The 16569-nt window shown below is 40.5% G+C and overlaps 1 protein-coding gene across 4 annotated transcripts in view; it reads right to left on the bottom strand.

Moving 5' to 3' along the window:
* CTSE (cathepsin E) overlaps positions 1-16569 on the bottom strand; it is a 293438-nt gene that overhangs the window by 252236 nt on the left and 24633 nt on the right. For 2 of the 4 annotated variants that reach the window (XM_040337622.1, XM_040337620.1), the window contains exon 2: positions 7984-8096. The exons of the other annotated variants lie outside the window; for them this stretch is intronic. In XM_040337622.1, coding sequence (XP_040193556.1) covers positions 7984-8078 — 95 coding nt within the window. In that variant the 5' untranslated portion in view covers positions 8079-8096. The remainder of the gene's footprint in view (positions 1-7983; positions 8097-16569) is intronic. 4 annotated transcript variants of the gene reach the window in all.

Genomic DNA, 16569 nt, shown 5'->3' with positions numbered 1-16569 from the left:
AGTAGCCGGTTTTTGACAAATCTTTTAATAAAATCTTCTTTCCGCTGTTCCTTCTTCTTCTTTCATTCGGGTTTCTTCCTCTGCTTCTTTCTTGGGTCTTCTCGTCCACATCTTGATCGACGTCTTCTCCCATCTTCTTCTCTGTCCGTCGACCTTCTCGTCCCGCATCTTCTTGATCTTCTGGGCGCTGTGCTTGAAATTGAAGATCCCGCCGTGTTCCTTCTCCTGGGACCCGCCCCCCCTCTGACGCCATAGGAAAAAAACATATGAAAGTCCACGTGTGGTATATGTGCGTCAGAGGGGGGCGGGGTCACAGAGCGTCACACGGCGGGAACTTCAATTGGAAGCTCGTCCGCATAGTGCGGCGGCTTCTTCTCCGGACGGCGCGCTTGAAATTGAATTCCCCCGCCATGTGACGCTCTGTGACGCACATGACTTTCTAAGGAGTTTACTTGTGGCGTCAGAGGGGGGCGGGTCCCAGGAGCGGCACACGGCGGCCAATTCAAATTCAAGCGCTGCGTCCGGGGAAGAAAAAGAAGATGTGGACGAGAAGGCTGGCGGACCGAGAAGAAGACAGGAGAAGACACCGGACAAGATGCGGACGAGAAGGCTGAAGGACGGATGGAGAAGACAGGAGAAGACACCGGGCAAGATGTGGACGAGAAGGCTGAAGAACGGACGGAGAAGATAGAAGAACACGTCGGGCAAGATGTGGACGAGAAGACCCAACAAAGAAGCAGCGGAAGAAACCCGAATGAAAGAAGAAAAGAAGATTTTATTAAAAGATTTGTCAAAAACCGGCTACTGTCATTTTTAACACTTTTGACATTTTTTTGGGGTGAAATGGTAGAGGTACAATGTACCCCATTACCATTTCACATATGGGGGGGGCAGGATCTGGGGGTCCCCTTTGTTAAAGGGGTCTTCCAGATTCTGATAAGCCTCCCGCCCGCAGACCCCCACAACCACCGGGCAAGGGTTGTGGGGATGAGACCCTTGTCCCCATCAACATGGGGACATCCTCCCCATGTTGAGGACATGTGGCCTGGTGTGGTTCAGGAGAGGGGGGGGCCACACTCTGTCCCCCCCTCTTTTCTGCGGCCGGCCAGGTCAACGTGCTCGGATAAGGGTCTGGTGTGGATTTTTAGGGGGACTCCACGCCATTTTTTTTTTAAATTTGGGGTGGAGTTCCCCTTAAAATCCACACCAGACCTGAAGGGCCTGGAATTGATATTTGCGGGGAACCGCACGCCATTTTTTTTTGTTTTTACGGCGGGGTTCCCCTTAATATCCATTCCAGACCTGAAGGGCCTGGTAATTTAATTTGGGGGACCCCCATACATTTTCTTTTTGTTTTATGAATTAATCCTCTCTGTAATTGCCAGAGCCGACAATTCATTATAGCCGCGTGTGAATTTTAAATGACTTTTTTTCCTTCTGAATGTCATTTTGTGCAGAGACAGTTCTAAGTGTGGGAAAAATGCGCTATTTCACATGCTGACTTTACACCCCCCCAGGTACGAAATTTAAAGGAATATTTCACTTTTATTGTTTCACTTTAAGCATTATTAAATTCACTGCTCCCGAAAAAACGGCCATTTTAAAAAATAAAAAAAGCATTGATACATGTACCCTGGGGCAGGACTGAGGTCCCCAAACACTTTTTAGGACAAAACTTGCAGATTAGCCTTTAAAATGAACACTTTTGAATTCTCCCATAGACTTCTATAGGGAGTTTGGCGCGGCTTTACATATTACTTGCAATGCGCCGGCTGCTACGCTGGTTCATGCGCCTTATTAAAGGAACACTAAAGGTTCGTTTTTTATTAGATCAATTGATTGCTGTAAGCTAGAGCATTTAAATATCACTTATCTCGTTTTTCCTTTTGACCTCCAAAATACAGTAATCCAGGTTTGAAAATGCCATTTCCTGTCACTCCTCTTCTTGCTTTCCACCAGCATCTGAGCCGTTTTGCATGGTGGAAAGCAGAATGTGCTCACCCCCTCCCTATGACTACAGCCCTGCGTGAAGATGCTCTCTTATCCCTCACAGGCATGGAGGCTAAGCCTAATGGGAACTGTAGTTCCCATTAGGCCGTGATGTAGCAAGAATGAATGCGCACCGCAAACCAGGAAGTCAGTGAGAATAATGATTCAGGAGTGCTGGAGGTGAATAAAATGTCTCGATTTCAACAGGTATCAAACTAGTTATAATGCAAAACATTACGTTTTACTTTATCAGCTACTGTCAGACATTAATTTAAGAGAAAAATATTTTTGTCTTTACAACCCCTTTAAGGCTTCACCCGGAGTACAAATTAAGGCATGAACCAGCGCAGCGCACTGACAATAGTAAATCAGCCCCATTGGGTCAGATTCAGATACAATCGCCTATCTTTAGGCGGGCGTAGCATATCTCAGATACACTACGCCGCCGTAACTTAGTGAGGCAGGTCCCGTATTCTGAAAGAACTTGCGCCCTAAGTTACGGCGGCGTAGTGTAAATGTGCCGGCGTAAGCCCGCCTAATTCAAAGTAGGTATGTAGTGGGCGTGTTGTATGTTAATGACTCGTGACCCCACGTAATTGACGCTCCTAACAAACGACGCATGCGCCGTCCGTGAAAGTATCCCAGTGCGCATGCTCCAAATTACGCCGCAAATAGTCAATGCTTTAGACGTGAACGGAACTTACGCATAGCCCTATTCGCGTACAACTTACGCAAACAACGTAAACAATGCAAAATTATACAATGTCGCGACGTCCATACCTAACAATAGCTACGCCAAATATAGCAGGGGTAACTTTACGCCGAAAAAAGCCTTACGTAAACAACATAAATCAATGCGCCGGGCACACATACGTTTCTGAATCGGCGTATCTAGCTCATTTGCATATTCTATGTGTAAGTCTAAGGAAGCACCCCTAGCGGCCAGCGTAAATATGCACCCCAAAATACTACGGCGTAGGAGACTTACGCCGCTCGTATCTAGGCAACAGTGAGGCGTATCTGATTCTATGAATCAGGCGCAGAGATGCGACGCCTCACACTCAGAGTTGGGACGGCGTATCTGGAGATACACCGTCGTAACTCCTTTGTGAATCTGGGCCATTAAATATAATCTCACGGCCCGAGGGTTGATCAGCTTATATTAAAGGGGTTGTAAAGGAAAAAAAATGTTTTCATATTAAGCATCCTTGACTTGCAGACATTCCTCTTTTCACTTCCTCATTGTTCGTTTTTGCTCAGAAGTTGCTCTATTTCTTCTCTGTTCTATTCACTTCCTGCTTGTCTGATTGTTACTCACCATGTGATGGGAGGCTTTACTGCGGTGGTCAGTGATGTGCTCGCCCCTCCTGGGAAGTACATCTGTGCGGCAGGACGTTCTCTACGTGTTAGAGACTTTAAGAAGGTGTGAATTACTGGGCGTGCCGCAATGCATACTGGGAAATGTAATTCTTACATGAACGAGCGCCGCAAACCAGGAAGTGAATGAGAGAACAGAAACTAGAACGCCGGAGGTGATATAGATGAAGGAATTTAATAGGTATTTACCTGTTTTACACTATTCTGTCTGTCTACCTTGCAGACATTAATTTTAGGCAAAAAAATGTTTTCCTTTACAACTCCTTTAACCAATGGGTATAAATAAACGTACTGCGCCTCTAGTGGCCAGTTGGATAATGAAAAAATGAAAATAAAATTAGCCCTCACTGAATATCCTGTATTGTTAACAAACTAAGCATATGGTTAAACCAATATACTAAACGAATATTAGGTGATGCACCACAAATTACGATGGGAAGAAATATGCTTAAACATAGGGCCAACCAGTCAAGAAAACTAGGGACTATGAAAATATATATAAATGTAAGAAATATATATAAATTTGGAAAATTGAAAATCCCAAAATAAGTAAATAAATATATAAATATTTATACCTCCAATAAGAGATATAGGATAATCCAAACTCAATAGAGACCACATATATCAAGTAAGTCTATGTAGTGCCATCATGATGAAGAAAGATTTATGTGTAGTAAAAAAGAAACCAAAATTAATTAATTGGGTCAGGAATTATAATATATATTGGTAGTGATGCTGTCAGGGACTTACCTTTCAATCCCGGCGTGCCACCATTCAGGTGAGACAGCAGCGCTCGCCTGTAACTAAGCGCCGTAACGCGCACGACGGGAGTGCGCGCGTGCACGTTAATTCAGCTTGGCACCGAATTACTTTTAAAAGCCCACTAGCTCCTCCAGCACATTGCTGTCTGATCTGCAGCTTCTGAGTAATAACCTGTATCTGAACCTGATTTGCCTGTTACCCTTCTTACCCCGGCTTGTCTGACCATCCGTACCTCTCCAACCTCTGACCTTGGCTTACCATTGACCCTGCTCCTCTGATTGATCCACCGCTGCCAGACCCACCTGCCTGTACCTGTGACTAGGCCCCAGCCTTCTGTACCTACTACCTGATTACCCGTTGTGACCCGGCTTGTCTGACTCTGCTATTACCTGCTGTCCACTAATCAGCTTACCTTATCAGCTTGCTGCCGCTGTACCTGCACCTTCAGCTAGGGTCGCTTATCCACTTCTCCGCTCCAGTGGTCTCCAGCTCCACCGCTCCAGAAGGGATCAGCATCCTGCACCTACTACACGCTACTCCGGCACTCCTACCTCTCTGCGCTCCTGAGCCCGCTGTTCCCATCCCAGCGGCTCGCGAGCCAGGTCTGTAAGAGAGGCCTTCTCCTGCGACTAGGCTCTGGCTACCAGGTACGTGGTACATAACAGATGCCCAGGAGTTGCACCAAGTTTACATTAATGCTAATAAAACAACTAATACCAAAAAACAGCAAACTCAACAGAAACGAAAAAAAAAAAATTTGGTCAATAAGCATTCAAGAATTGTCAATAAAGGCATTACGGTCAACCTCCACATTTAACCCAAATGGGGTAAAACACTTAGGCCACGTACAGGACGATCAGTCCATCCGATGAGAACGGTCCGAAGGACCATTCTCATCGGTTAACCGATGAAGCTGACTGATGGTCTGATGTGCCTACACACCATTGGTTAATGAACTGATCGTGTCAGAACGCGGTGACGTAAAACACAACGACGTGCTGAAAAAAACGAAGTTCAATGCTTCCAAGCATGCGTCGACTTGATTCTGAGCATGTGCGGGTTTTTAACCGATGCCTTTGCATACCAACGATCAGTTTTGACCTATCGGTTAGTCGTCCATCGGTTCAATTTTAAAGCAAGTTCTCTTTTTTTTTGACCGAAGGATAACTGACCGATGGGGCCCACACACGTTCGGTTTGGACCGATGAAACGGTGCTTCGGTCCGTTTTCATCGATTTTGACCGATCGTGTGTACGCGGCCATAATTTTGTAGATCCAGACCATCTCTAGCCTGGATATACTATGCAGCATTGAATCACCCCTCCACTGTGGGGCATATTGCCCAGGAGTTTCACCGATTGATAGGCTTTATATAGCCTGGGTTCTGGTAAGCAGGCATTTTATCTGGTGGAGGTGCACGTGTGCTATTGGGTGGTATAATAGGTCTATTCTATCACTCCTACCATTGCGGACCTGCTTTTGAAAGTTACATAATCAGGATTTTCATCAGTGCTGCCATTGGACTTATTCTGTTTGTTTCCTTTACGATACACATTGTAAAGTTTTTCTTCATTTGATGGTTTCCATCACAGATTCTACTGAGTGTTGAATTTTTATTCAATTAATATTTGTTTACATTTCACCACATTTATTTATATTTACGTTTGGATTTACAGCGCAGTTTATTTTCTTGTATTCGTATTATAGAGCCATGGCTCTGGTTCGTATCATGAACTGGTGCCATGACTCTTCTAGCAAACTTTGGGTACTAGGGAAACTGTGCAGGGATGGCCCCACAAGGGAAACTGCTTCCACTGGGAGAACTGGTACAGAAGTTGGGGGAGGTATCAATGGCTGAATGGAAATATTGTCAGTTGAAGGATTTATTTAATAAGTGGAAACACCAGATTAGATCAGCAAATCCCCTGACTATTTTGAGGAGTGGTGTGTTAATCTATCAAAGCCAGGCCATATGTTATCTCGAATGTATAGAATGGTCCTGAGTGCCCAAAGCCAGACAATTCCATATTTCATCCATGAAAGGGAGCTGGGCCATAATTTTACATCTGAACAAGTTAAAAGGCTAATGGAAACAACACATCACTCCTCAATAAGTTCTTACATACAAGAGATGTCTTATACATTTTTAACTAGGTGGTACTGTAGACTAACCCGATTGGCCCAGATATATCCATCGGTGGATGCTAACTGCTGGAGGTTATGCAACCAAAGGGGTTCTTTTCTCCACTTATGGTAGTATTGTCCCAAGATTAAGAAATTTTGGAAGGAGATAGCTCCCTGGATTAAAATAATGACACTTAGACCTATAGAGTTCTCTCCACTACATTTTCTCTTCCATGGGATGCCATCATCTATTAAAGGGGTTGTAAAGACAAAAATATTTTCCTCTTAAATTAAAGTTTGACAGTAGCTGATAAAGTAAAAAGTAATGTTTTGCATTATAACTAGTTTGATACCTGTTGAAATTGAGCTGTTTTATTCACCTCCGTCACTCCCGAATCATTATTCTCACTGACTTCCTGGTTTGCGGTGCGCATTCATTCTTGCTACGTCAGGGCCTAATAGGAACTACAGTTCCCATTAGGCTTAGCCTCCGTGCCTGTGAGGGATAAGAGAGCATCTTCACGCAGGGCTGTAGTCATAGGGAGGGGGTGAGCACATTCTGCTTTCCACCATGCAAAACAGCTCAGATGCTGGTGGAAAGCAAGAAGAGGAGTGACAGGAAATGGCATTTTCAAACCTGGATTACTGTATTTTGGAGGTCAAAAGGAAAAACGAGGTAAGTGATATTTAAATGCTCTAGCTTACAGCAATCAATTGATCTAATAAAAAACGAACCTTTAGTGTTCCTTTAAGTTTTACAAAAGAAGTGTCACTCCACATCTGCAAAATGCAGCAAAGGCACTGATACCTAGATCTTGGAAACAATCTAGATGTCCCACCATGGTAGATTGGAAGATGGAGGTGGAGAGGATTCTGGAGTCAGAGAGATGGATATATATAGTTAAGGATCAACAGAATAAATGTAAAGATATATGGGCAGGATGGCTATATTACTCTTCTGAAATAGGGATAGATCAAACCTGGTGGGTTGGAGGGTTAGGAGGGGGGGTCGGGGGAGATGAGTTGGAAAAAAAAATCTTTTTGTGTTTGGTTGCTTGCCCTTCCCAATGGGAAACACATTGGAGAGTGGATCAAGGTCATTGGAAGAAAAGGAGGACCTTGATATTTGGATATTACACATATTACTATCACCTTTTATATATATATATATATATATATATATATATATATATATATATATATATAGGCTGTTCACTGGGTATTATATGCTTGTGTAATAGTAAATGTGGGGAGTATAATAGGTAGCACAATCACTGGAAGAATGGTGGAGTGATAAGGGGGGGGGGAGGGGGGGGAAGGGGAGGGGTAAAGAGGAGGGAAAAGTTTAAGGGAACTAAGGAAAATTAACATTAAATATATATATATTAAATATAAACCAATTAAAGATGGCACGGAAACAGTAATTGGGAATATTTTTTTTTTTTAGAGAGATCACATAATAAGGCGCTATTAAGCTCCTTTCTTCTTTTTTTCTTTTTTAACAGGGCACAATATGTTTGTGAGGGGGGGGGGGGGGGGGGGAGAGGGCAGGAAGGAGGTTTTTTGGTGTTTTTTTTTTAAAGAGAATATTAAGGACCCAGTGTGAATCCTAGGGGAAGGGGAGATCATGTGTTTTATGATGTATAGTGTGTATTTTTATGTTGTAAGTTAAAATTTGTTATAATAAAGGAAAAAGTATTGATTATAAAAAAAAAGGACATCAGGACTCACATAGATGAATGGATATATTGTGCAGTCATCAACAGGACATTACCCAATGTAAAGAAGAAAGCAACAATAGTGAAGCCCGTAAGGTAAAAACACATGATTTATTGGTAATCTACCTACAGGAAAAAAAAGGACATCATGACGCATAAAAACTCAGCTGTAGCTCACTATATTTTATATTACAAACACATTGGTTATATGTGTCAGGAAACTTTCCTTTGTAGCTCTTATTTAGAGCTCTCTTAAATACTTCTTCTAGCCATTTTGATGCTTCCATTTGACATAATATGCTTGAAAGTTTTACAATGTACCAGTGTTAAGTGTCTTCCAGAAATTCCCAATACTTTCTGCTTACTTTTTTACCTTAATCTTTCCTCTGCTTTTATCCTCTTTGTTTTCATCATGCCCTTGACATAAGTTTACACTTGCCATATGTAAACACATAATTGCCCATTTTTATACATTACTACTCAAGAGGCCCTGCTTCACAGCGTCCACGTATTACGCGCTTACATACTTACGTCTAGTTGGTTATTATCATATTCTAATTTGTGCACATATTTGCAACACAAGAAATGATAAGATTAATTAGCCAACAACAAAAAGAGAAGCAATTAATGTGTTATAATAATATTAGAGACGCATGTCTCATTTTTTCCTAAACCTTCTCAAATAAATACATTAATTGCTAATCATAATCACAGTCTAATATGACTATGCGCGTATCGTGGACTCTGTCTTGCATTTTTCTGTTTTTATATTGATTTTTTGCATGTGTGTGTGTGCAGTGAAACTTCATTATTTTACATACTTGCATACCTGCACATACATATATACAACAATTTTTACTTAAGACATACCTTGTCAGAGGTAATGTCACGGACCACCCGGGCTTAGAAGCTTTGCTACACCTTACACTATATAGGCACACACATTTTGTCCATTATATCTCTCCACATAGTCTTTCACGCATTACCAGGTCGGCGAGTTACATTGGGTGTCACCCATGCATCCCTATCCGTTTCCTGTATTATAGTGAGAGTATTTGGGCTTATATGTATATATATTTTTTTATTCTATACTCGGATCAATCTCATTGGACATTGCCTTTAGATTTATTTTACTGCAACTTTGCATCCGATATGTTTTATCGGTTTGCTAAGCTCTTTTTCAGTATCGATCCACACTTTCCTCCCATTTAATCTCATGGCGATCATGGCTTCATATAGTTTCCGATATGAAAGCCAATACACGCCGAGATGTGGCAGGAATTACAACGTATTGTTCAATTACGTTTTTGATCACAAGCATTCCTAACTTGTGTACAGCCATATGTGCAACATCTTATTTTTATGTGTCACCGCCTTTATGGCGGCATGTTATGGCTCTGCAAATATTTGGCCCGTGTCTTGTGTTCCGTTGACATTTACCTCTTTTTCTCTTAAAATTACATATGACAGTATCTGTGTAAATGATCAATACCTGGATACAGACATCTCCAGTATCAAATGTCTTTTCCCCCTCCTTTCTCTAATATAATCACCTTTTAGAGTTAGTAATTAATCCTTACCTGTATGTTATATGCATATATTCTTATATTCATTTATTCACATATATTCCATCAGCATTTTTATTTTTCACGAACTTCACCCTTAATATGGAATATTACTTTATCGGGTTTGCATTATGAGACATTTATAGTTCACCACACACAAAAGAGAATAATTTATTTCTCTGGAATTCATATTTTTGTATATTTTATACTGGTTTTCATTCATATGTTTTCCATTTGTCCTTCTACAACCCTATATTACGGTATTTTATCGTATTCACGTTCTTTCATTGATTATTTGATTTTCGTTATCAGCATATACAAGAAACGTCTAATGCATTTTCACCATTTTTTGCAAAGTGTGTCTTTGTTTATTAGGCCACTCTGCATTCACATATATTAACATATTTTCTCCTTCTCTTTGTTCTTGGACAAATAATTGCCAACATAGTGATCTACAATACACCTCCCCCTATCATGATTCATGACCGGGATGGGGCTTTCCTGCACATGCTTACCACTTTAGACATTGACATCTATGTCCATGTATACATGTAGATGTATTTCTAATACACACTCCTTGGCATGTGTCACTAACTTAGCATTTTTAGAGATGGAATCTTTTCACTTTTAATTTTATATTTATAATGAATCTTATTTTCCATTTCACTCATACACATTATTTTATTCTCACTCTCATCACATGTTAAATATGTATATATAACTTTTCTTATTTTTATACCTTTTTCACATTCATTGCTTTGTATAAGCATTTGATAGTATTTGATTGTATTATGTTTCCTCATATTTTTACTTACTTATTTATGCACATTGAGTTCACGTATATATTTATGTTGATTATGGCTGTACTTTGGCACTTTTGGTCTTTGTTCACATGTTTTTTGGTGTGCACAGGTAGGCTGTGACTTGATATTGGCTTTAGGTGTGTCCTGTTACCATGGGCCACTCCCAGCCAATTACTCAATCAGGTTACATGTCCTCTTTTGATTTCTATATATATCAAACAGTTTTATTGCATAAATGGAAAAACTTTTTCTAGTATAGAAAAAAACACTGCGCAGAATAAACCAAAAAAATAAACCAAAAAATAAATAAAATAAAATAAAATAAAAAAAGTGCTGCCAAGTACCAAAAAATTGTAGATACAAAATTTTAAAGATGAGTGAATAAGAAAAAGGTACAGCGCAATGAAATAAATAAAAATAAATAAATATAGATAAACAAATATGAATTGAAAACCTGCACATGAAGTGCCAGGTAAAAGTGGGGGGTAATAAGATAATTGAATGGATAATGAAAACCAATCAATAAAATGTGATCAATGATAAAAATAATATGTGAAAATTAGACCAATAAATTATGACATATCATTGGAAATTCTTAAAAAGAGTGCCAAGGTGAATTCCACAAACCAATGTGCAAAAAAGTATTAAAAGACAAGAATCAAAAAAAGGGACTATAATGTTAAAATAGTCTTTTGTGATGCTAAAAGAAAAAAGTCCACAAGTAATAATCCAATGCAGCGCTGTTTCTATGATACTCTAGACGTGACACCAGATATATCCTGAACAGACTCTCCACCAGAAAAAGGACACCCAGGTGTTGAGGTAATGTAGTCTCCTTACCACACTAAATGACCGCTGCAGCGATCGGGATAAGCTTAGATAGAAAAGTCTCCCACTGAGACTAGATGGGAAGGAAGGAATCCTGAATGGGTCCTGTGCTGTTGCCTCCAGAATCCAGCTCAAAGGGAAAAGATACAAAAAACATCCCCCATAGCGTAATAAAGTTTCAACTGACAATATTTATTATAGCTGTAAACTGTATACACTCACATTTAGGATAAAATGACATGCGAAATAGGAACCAGAGCGACTGGCTATAACATCAAATCTCGGCGTCTCCTCCACACGTTCTCCCGCTGTCTCTGCTCGTGTAGTTGGACGTGATGATGTCAGAACGCTAGCCACGCCTATGCGTTTCGTCACAGATTGACGTCTTCGGGGATTGGCTGCGACGTTCCTGACCTCACGTCCGCCCTTATATGTCACCGATCCGCCATCTTGAAAGAGGGAAAAACGGACGGGATCGGTACTGCCCTTCTAAATTCCCAATCTTCATTGTTGAAAACAAGGGAATAGCACAGAGAGGGCTACGGGGGCTGACACAGTCAGTTATTTATACCAAAAGGCCAGATATAAAGCACAAAGGAGTACCGCCATCATGTGACACAAACTGGACATAACATATTGGGTCTTAGTGGGAGACAGCGGGAATAAGTGCTGCCATCATGTGGCCAGACGAAAGAAGACAGAAACTTTACAAGTTATTAGTATATATAGAGCATGACAATAATGGGAGAACCAGGAAGAGACGCTAGGAGATATACAAATCTTAGATATGCATAAAAATGTATGTATTATATAAAAAAGTTGTGATAATTTAATTTAATTTAAAAAGAACTACACAACTGTTAAAACACATTAATAATATAAAAATAAAATTAAAAGATTAGAATTTGGCAAAAGATTCTAATATTAAAAATGACCTACGAAGACTCAAATGTTTGAAATTGAATGGCAACACATTAAGTGAGTCTGGATGACTTATAAAATCCTAAAAAGTGAGGATCACTAAGAATTGTTAATGAAACTGTTTATATCCCACTCGACATTAAGTCCATGTGGGATATAACTTTTCATATTGAAAATAAGTTGGGTCTCTATCCTCGAGATAGAGCGTACCTTGTTAGTGCCCCGCCAATGAGGCTGTAGTTTGACAATGGGGACAAACAAAGTTCCTTCCAGATTTCTTTTATGACAGATATCGTAGTGTTTGGACAAGTTGTGCTTAGGGTAACCTCGTCTGATGTTGCCTACATGTTCCTCGAGTCGTACATGTACTTCCCTTTTTGTCCGTCCAATATACTGTTTAGTGCACGGACACTGGACCAGGTAGATAACATGGTCGCTAGAACACGTGATAAAGGAATCAATAGGAAAAGACTTAAGAGTCTGAGTAGACTGAATTGAATGCGACCCTGAAATTGGTTCACCTTACAAATATTGCACTTTCTGCACGGGAAGAAGCCCTTCATAGTCTGAAAAAAGGAAATAACATTCGGAGGGTTGATGACATTAGGTGCCAATTTGTGGCGTAAGGATGGTGCACCTCTATATAAAACTACCGGTTTATCCGGAATTACTGGTCCAAGTATTCGGTCGTTCTTGAGAATATTCCAATATTTGTTGAAAATCTTTTTTACTGAAAAATATTGGTTGGAAAAGCCGGTAATCATAGAGCAACCAAAGCGATTATCGCGTATACGGCCCAGTTGACCTTGTTTAGTAAGCATGGTCTTTCTATCAATATTGGCAATTTGTCTAATGATGTCATTTATTTTGGACTCTTTGTATCCTTTTTCTAGGAATCTAGCCTTCAAGACTAAGGCCTGCTTATGGTAGTTTCTGAGTTACACACAAAGTGGGATACTGCCTATCTAGACCAGTATGTCAAAGAAAAAATGGTCCCACGCAGTCTTAGGTGGGAGGTCAGCCCCCAACGAGGCGAGACGGACTTAGCTGGATGGTTTACCTATTTTAATGAAACTGGCATTAAGTTTTTAGAATTTTTACTAGCCAAAAAACACAGCAAACTTAAATCACTCAATGAAGAGATAGGTGTGTTGAAGGAGAAACTTACTATATATACTGAAGGGGAGATCTATAAACAGAAATCTGGCCAACTGAAAACTTTTTTGGAAAAGGAAGACCTAGACCAAAAATTAAAGAAAAAAAAGAAATACAATAGAGATCTTACCGATTATTCTAACAATCAGGTTTTTCGTTGGCAAGTTATTGAGGATGGGGTAAATGAGACTCCAAGGGCTCCTACACATATCCCTTCCTCTTATAGTCATCCTGGACATCGCAACAATGGTACCCTAACAGGTGTTCCTGAGTTAGTGGATGAGGGGCCCCCTAGATGGGGATTATTACCCACGACTAACCATTTCCATCTGGGATATAGAGGAGTCAAACCTAAAAACAAAAACAAAAGTAAAAAGACACCACATGAGAAAAGTGGGGATCTCCGGAAGCCTACAGAGAACCGCCATGACCAGGGGTCTGACCAATCCAGATTTCAGATGGGAAGAGACTCCCCTAGGAGAAATTTTCCATTATGGAAAGAACCACATCGAGAACAGACCCATGGAGGCTATGATGACCAGTTAGATCGTCTGCCCCCACGAGTGACGGATCAGGAAACCAGCCACTCAGGTCATATTCGGTTGGATCAACATATACAAAGTTCCAATCCGGCTCCTATTTTGAATCCGGTTTCCACCCAAAATAGATTTCGAATCCTGTCTCAAAATCAGGATGATATTTTGGAGGAGGATGTGGGTACATCTTGGCTGACGAGCCAACCCAATGAACATGCCACTGGATCCAACTTGGAACAACCTAGGCCTATGTTAAATCCAAATACAGATGATCGGTCTCGTTTTTTTCAATTGGCCACACTTCGAGACAAAAGGGGTCAAAAGGAAAGAGAGGCTCTAGAGGGGGCAGTAGGATACAGGCAAGGAAAAAAGAAACTATAAACATTAGTGGGGTATTTAACCTGAGTAATATACAGCTATCAAAAGGCGAACAATATGTATTGAACCAGGGCTTAAAATTTGCACCTCCACACAAACTTAATAAGTTCGAAACGTTCATAGATGCCCATAAGTTCATAAGGAAAATGAGCATAAAACGGCATTTCCTTCTCAATCCTATTGGAAATTCCAATAGAATTATTCCTAGTGTGGCTCTGCAAAATATTGTGACAGTCCCAAGCCCTCCCAATGATCCCTGTAACACAACCGAGGTTACACCTGAGACCCCTTGTCCTATCTCTCCTGTAGTTTCTAATGTTAACCAAACAAAACACACTCAACTTGCCAATGCGTCTACATTTAATCCCCCTGGCTTCACAGCACCGTCCATTCAAGTTTTTAAAGAGATGGTTCTGAAGGATATTGTTGCGCTAAAGGCCCCAAGATTTCGAAACTGTCAAGATTTTCAAAACAATCTCAAATCCATTTGTGACAGAAACGAAATAATAATCCGCCCGGCAGATAAAGGGGGGGGGGGTAGTCATCATCAACAAAGATGACTACCTGATAGAAATGAAGAGACTACTGGCCGATGAAGCCACTTATGATAGATTGGCCAATAATCCTACCAATAGGTATAAAAAAGCCTTGACAGAATTACTTGATGAGGGATCAGCTTTAGGCATACTGAGCAAGAAAGAGAGGGCCTTTTTGATTCCATCTGCCCCCAGGATCCCCATCATGTATTATCTGCCTAAAATACATAAGAGCCTCATTAATCCCCCTGGCCGCCCAATAATAAGTGGGATCGATTCTATCACATCAAGAATCGGAAAATACATTGACGAATTTCTCCAGCCGTTAGTAGTCCAAACTCCTTCCTATCTGAGAGACTCCGCACAAGTCCTTAACCTTTTGGCCGAATTACAGTGGAAAGAGGGTTACATTATGGCTACAACTGATGTAAACTCACTTTACCTGATCATTTCTCACGAACATGGCTTGGAAGCAGTACGATTTTATCTTCAAGATGACCCATCATTGGGTATTTTACAGAAGGATTTTATCATTAATCTCATTATTTTTGCAACCCAACATAATTATTTTTGGTTTGATGGCAACTTCTTTTTACAAAAATGTGGTGTTGCAATGGGAGCCAAATTTGCTCCAAGTTTGGCAAACCTGTTCATGGCCCATTGGGAAAGTGAGGTCATAGATTTGAATCTGCCCAAAGAATTACGTCTTTGGAAGCGATACATAGACAATATTTTGATTCTTTGGGAAGGAGACCTCACTTCCCTTGAGTTGTTCATCTCTTCCCTGAACACTAACAATAGAGGGATACGTCTTACATCAGAAGCCAGTGATAAGGAAATACACTTTCTGGATCTTAATATCTGTATTAAGGATGGAGTTTTTTCTACCAGTACTTTCTTTAAAGAGACAGATAGAAATGCTTTTATCCCTCTAACGAGTTGCCATCACCCTACATGGCTCAATGCTGTCCCTAAGGGACAATTCCAAAGGATTCAGCGGAATTGCACTAACATTGATGACTACCATAAGCAGGCCTTAGTCTTGAAGGCTAGATTCCTAGAAAAAGGATACAAAGAGTCCAAAATAAATGACATCATTAGACAAATTGCCAATATTGATAGAAAGACCATGCTTACTAAACAAGGTCAACTGGGCCGTATACGCGATAATCGCTTTGGTTGCTCTATGATTACCGGCTTTTCCAACCAATATTTTTCAGTAAAAAAGATTTTCAACAAATATTGGAATATTCTCAAGAACGACCGAATACTTGGACCAGTAATTCCGGATAAACCGGTAGTTTTATATAGAGGTGCACCATCCTTACGCCACAAATTGGCACCTAATGTCATCAACCCTCCGAATGTTATTTCCTTTTTTCAGACTATGAAGGGCTTCTTCCCGTGCAGAAAGTGCAATATTTGTAAGGTGAACCAATTTCAGGGTCGCATTCAATTCAGTCTACTCAGACTCTTAAGTCTTTTCCTATTGATTCCTTTATCACGTGTTCTAGCGACCATGTTATCTACCTGGTCCAGTGTCCGTGCACTAAACAGTATATTGGACGGACAAAAAGGGAAGTACATGTACGACTCGAGGAACATGTAGGCAACATCAGACGAGGTTACCCTAAGCACAACTTGTCCAAACACTACGATATCTGTCATAAAAGAAATCTGGAAGGAACTTTGTTTGTCCCCATTGTCAAACTACAGCCTCATTGGCGGGGCACTAACAAGGTACGCTCTATCTCGAGGATAGAGACCCAACTTATTTTCAATATGAAAAGTTATATCCCACATGGACTTAATGTCGAGTGGGATATAAACAGTTTCATTAACAATTCTTAGTGATCCTCACTTTTTAGGATTTTATA

This window comes from Rana temporaria, chromosome 2, assembly GCF_905171775.1.
Source record: "Rana temporaria chromosome 2, aRanTem1.1, whole genome shotgun sequence".
NCBI lineage: Eukaryota > Metazoa > Chordata > Amphibia > Anura > Ranidae > Rana > Rana temporaria.
The sequence above is the reverse complement of the archived record's forward strand: the minus strand, read 5'-3'. Positions and strand labels throughout refer to the sequence as shown.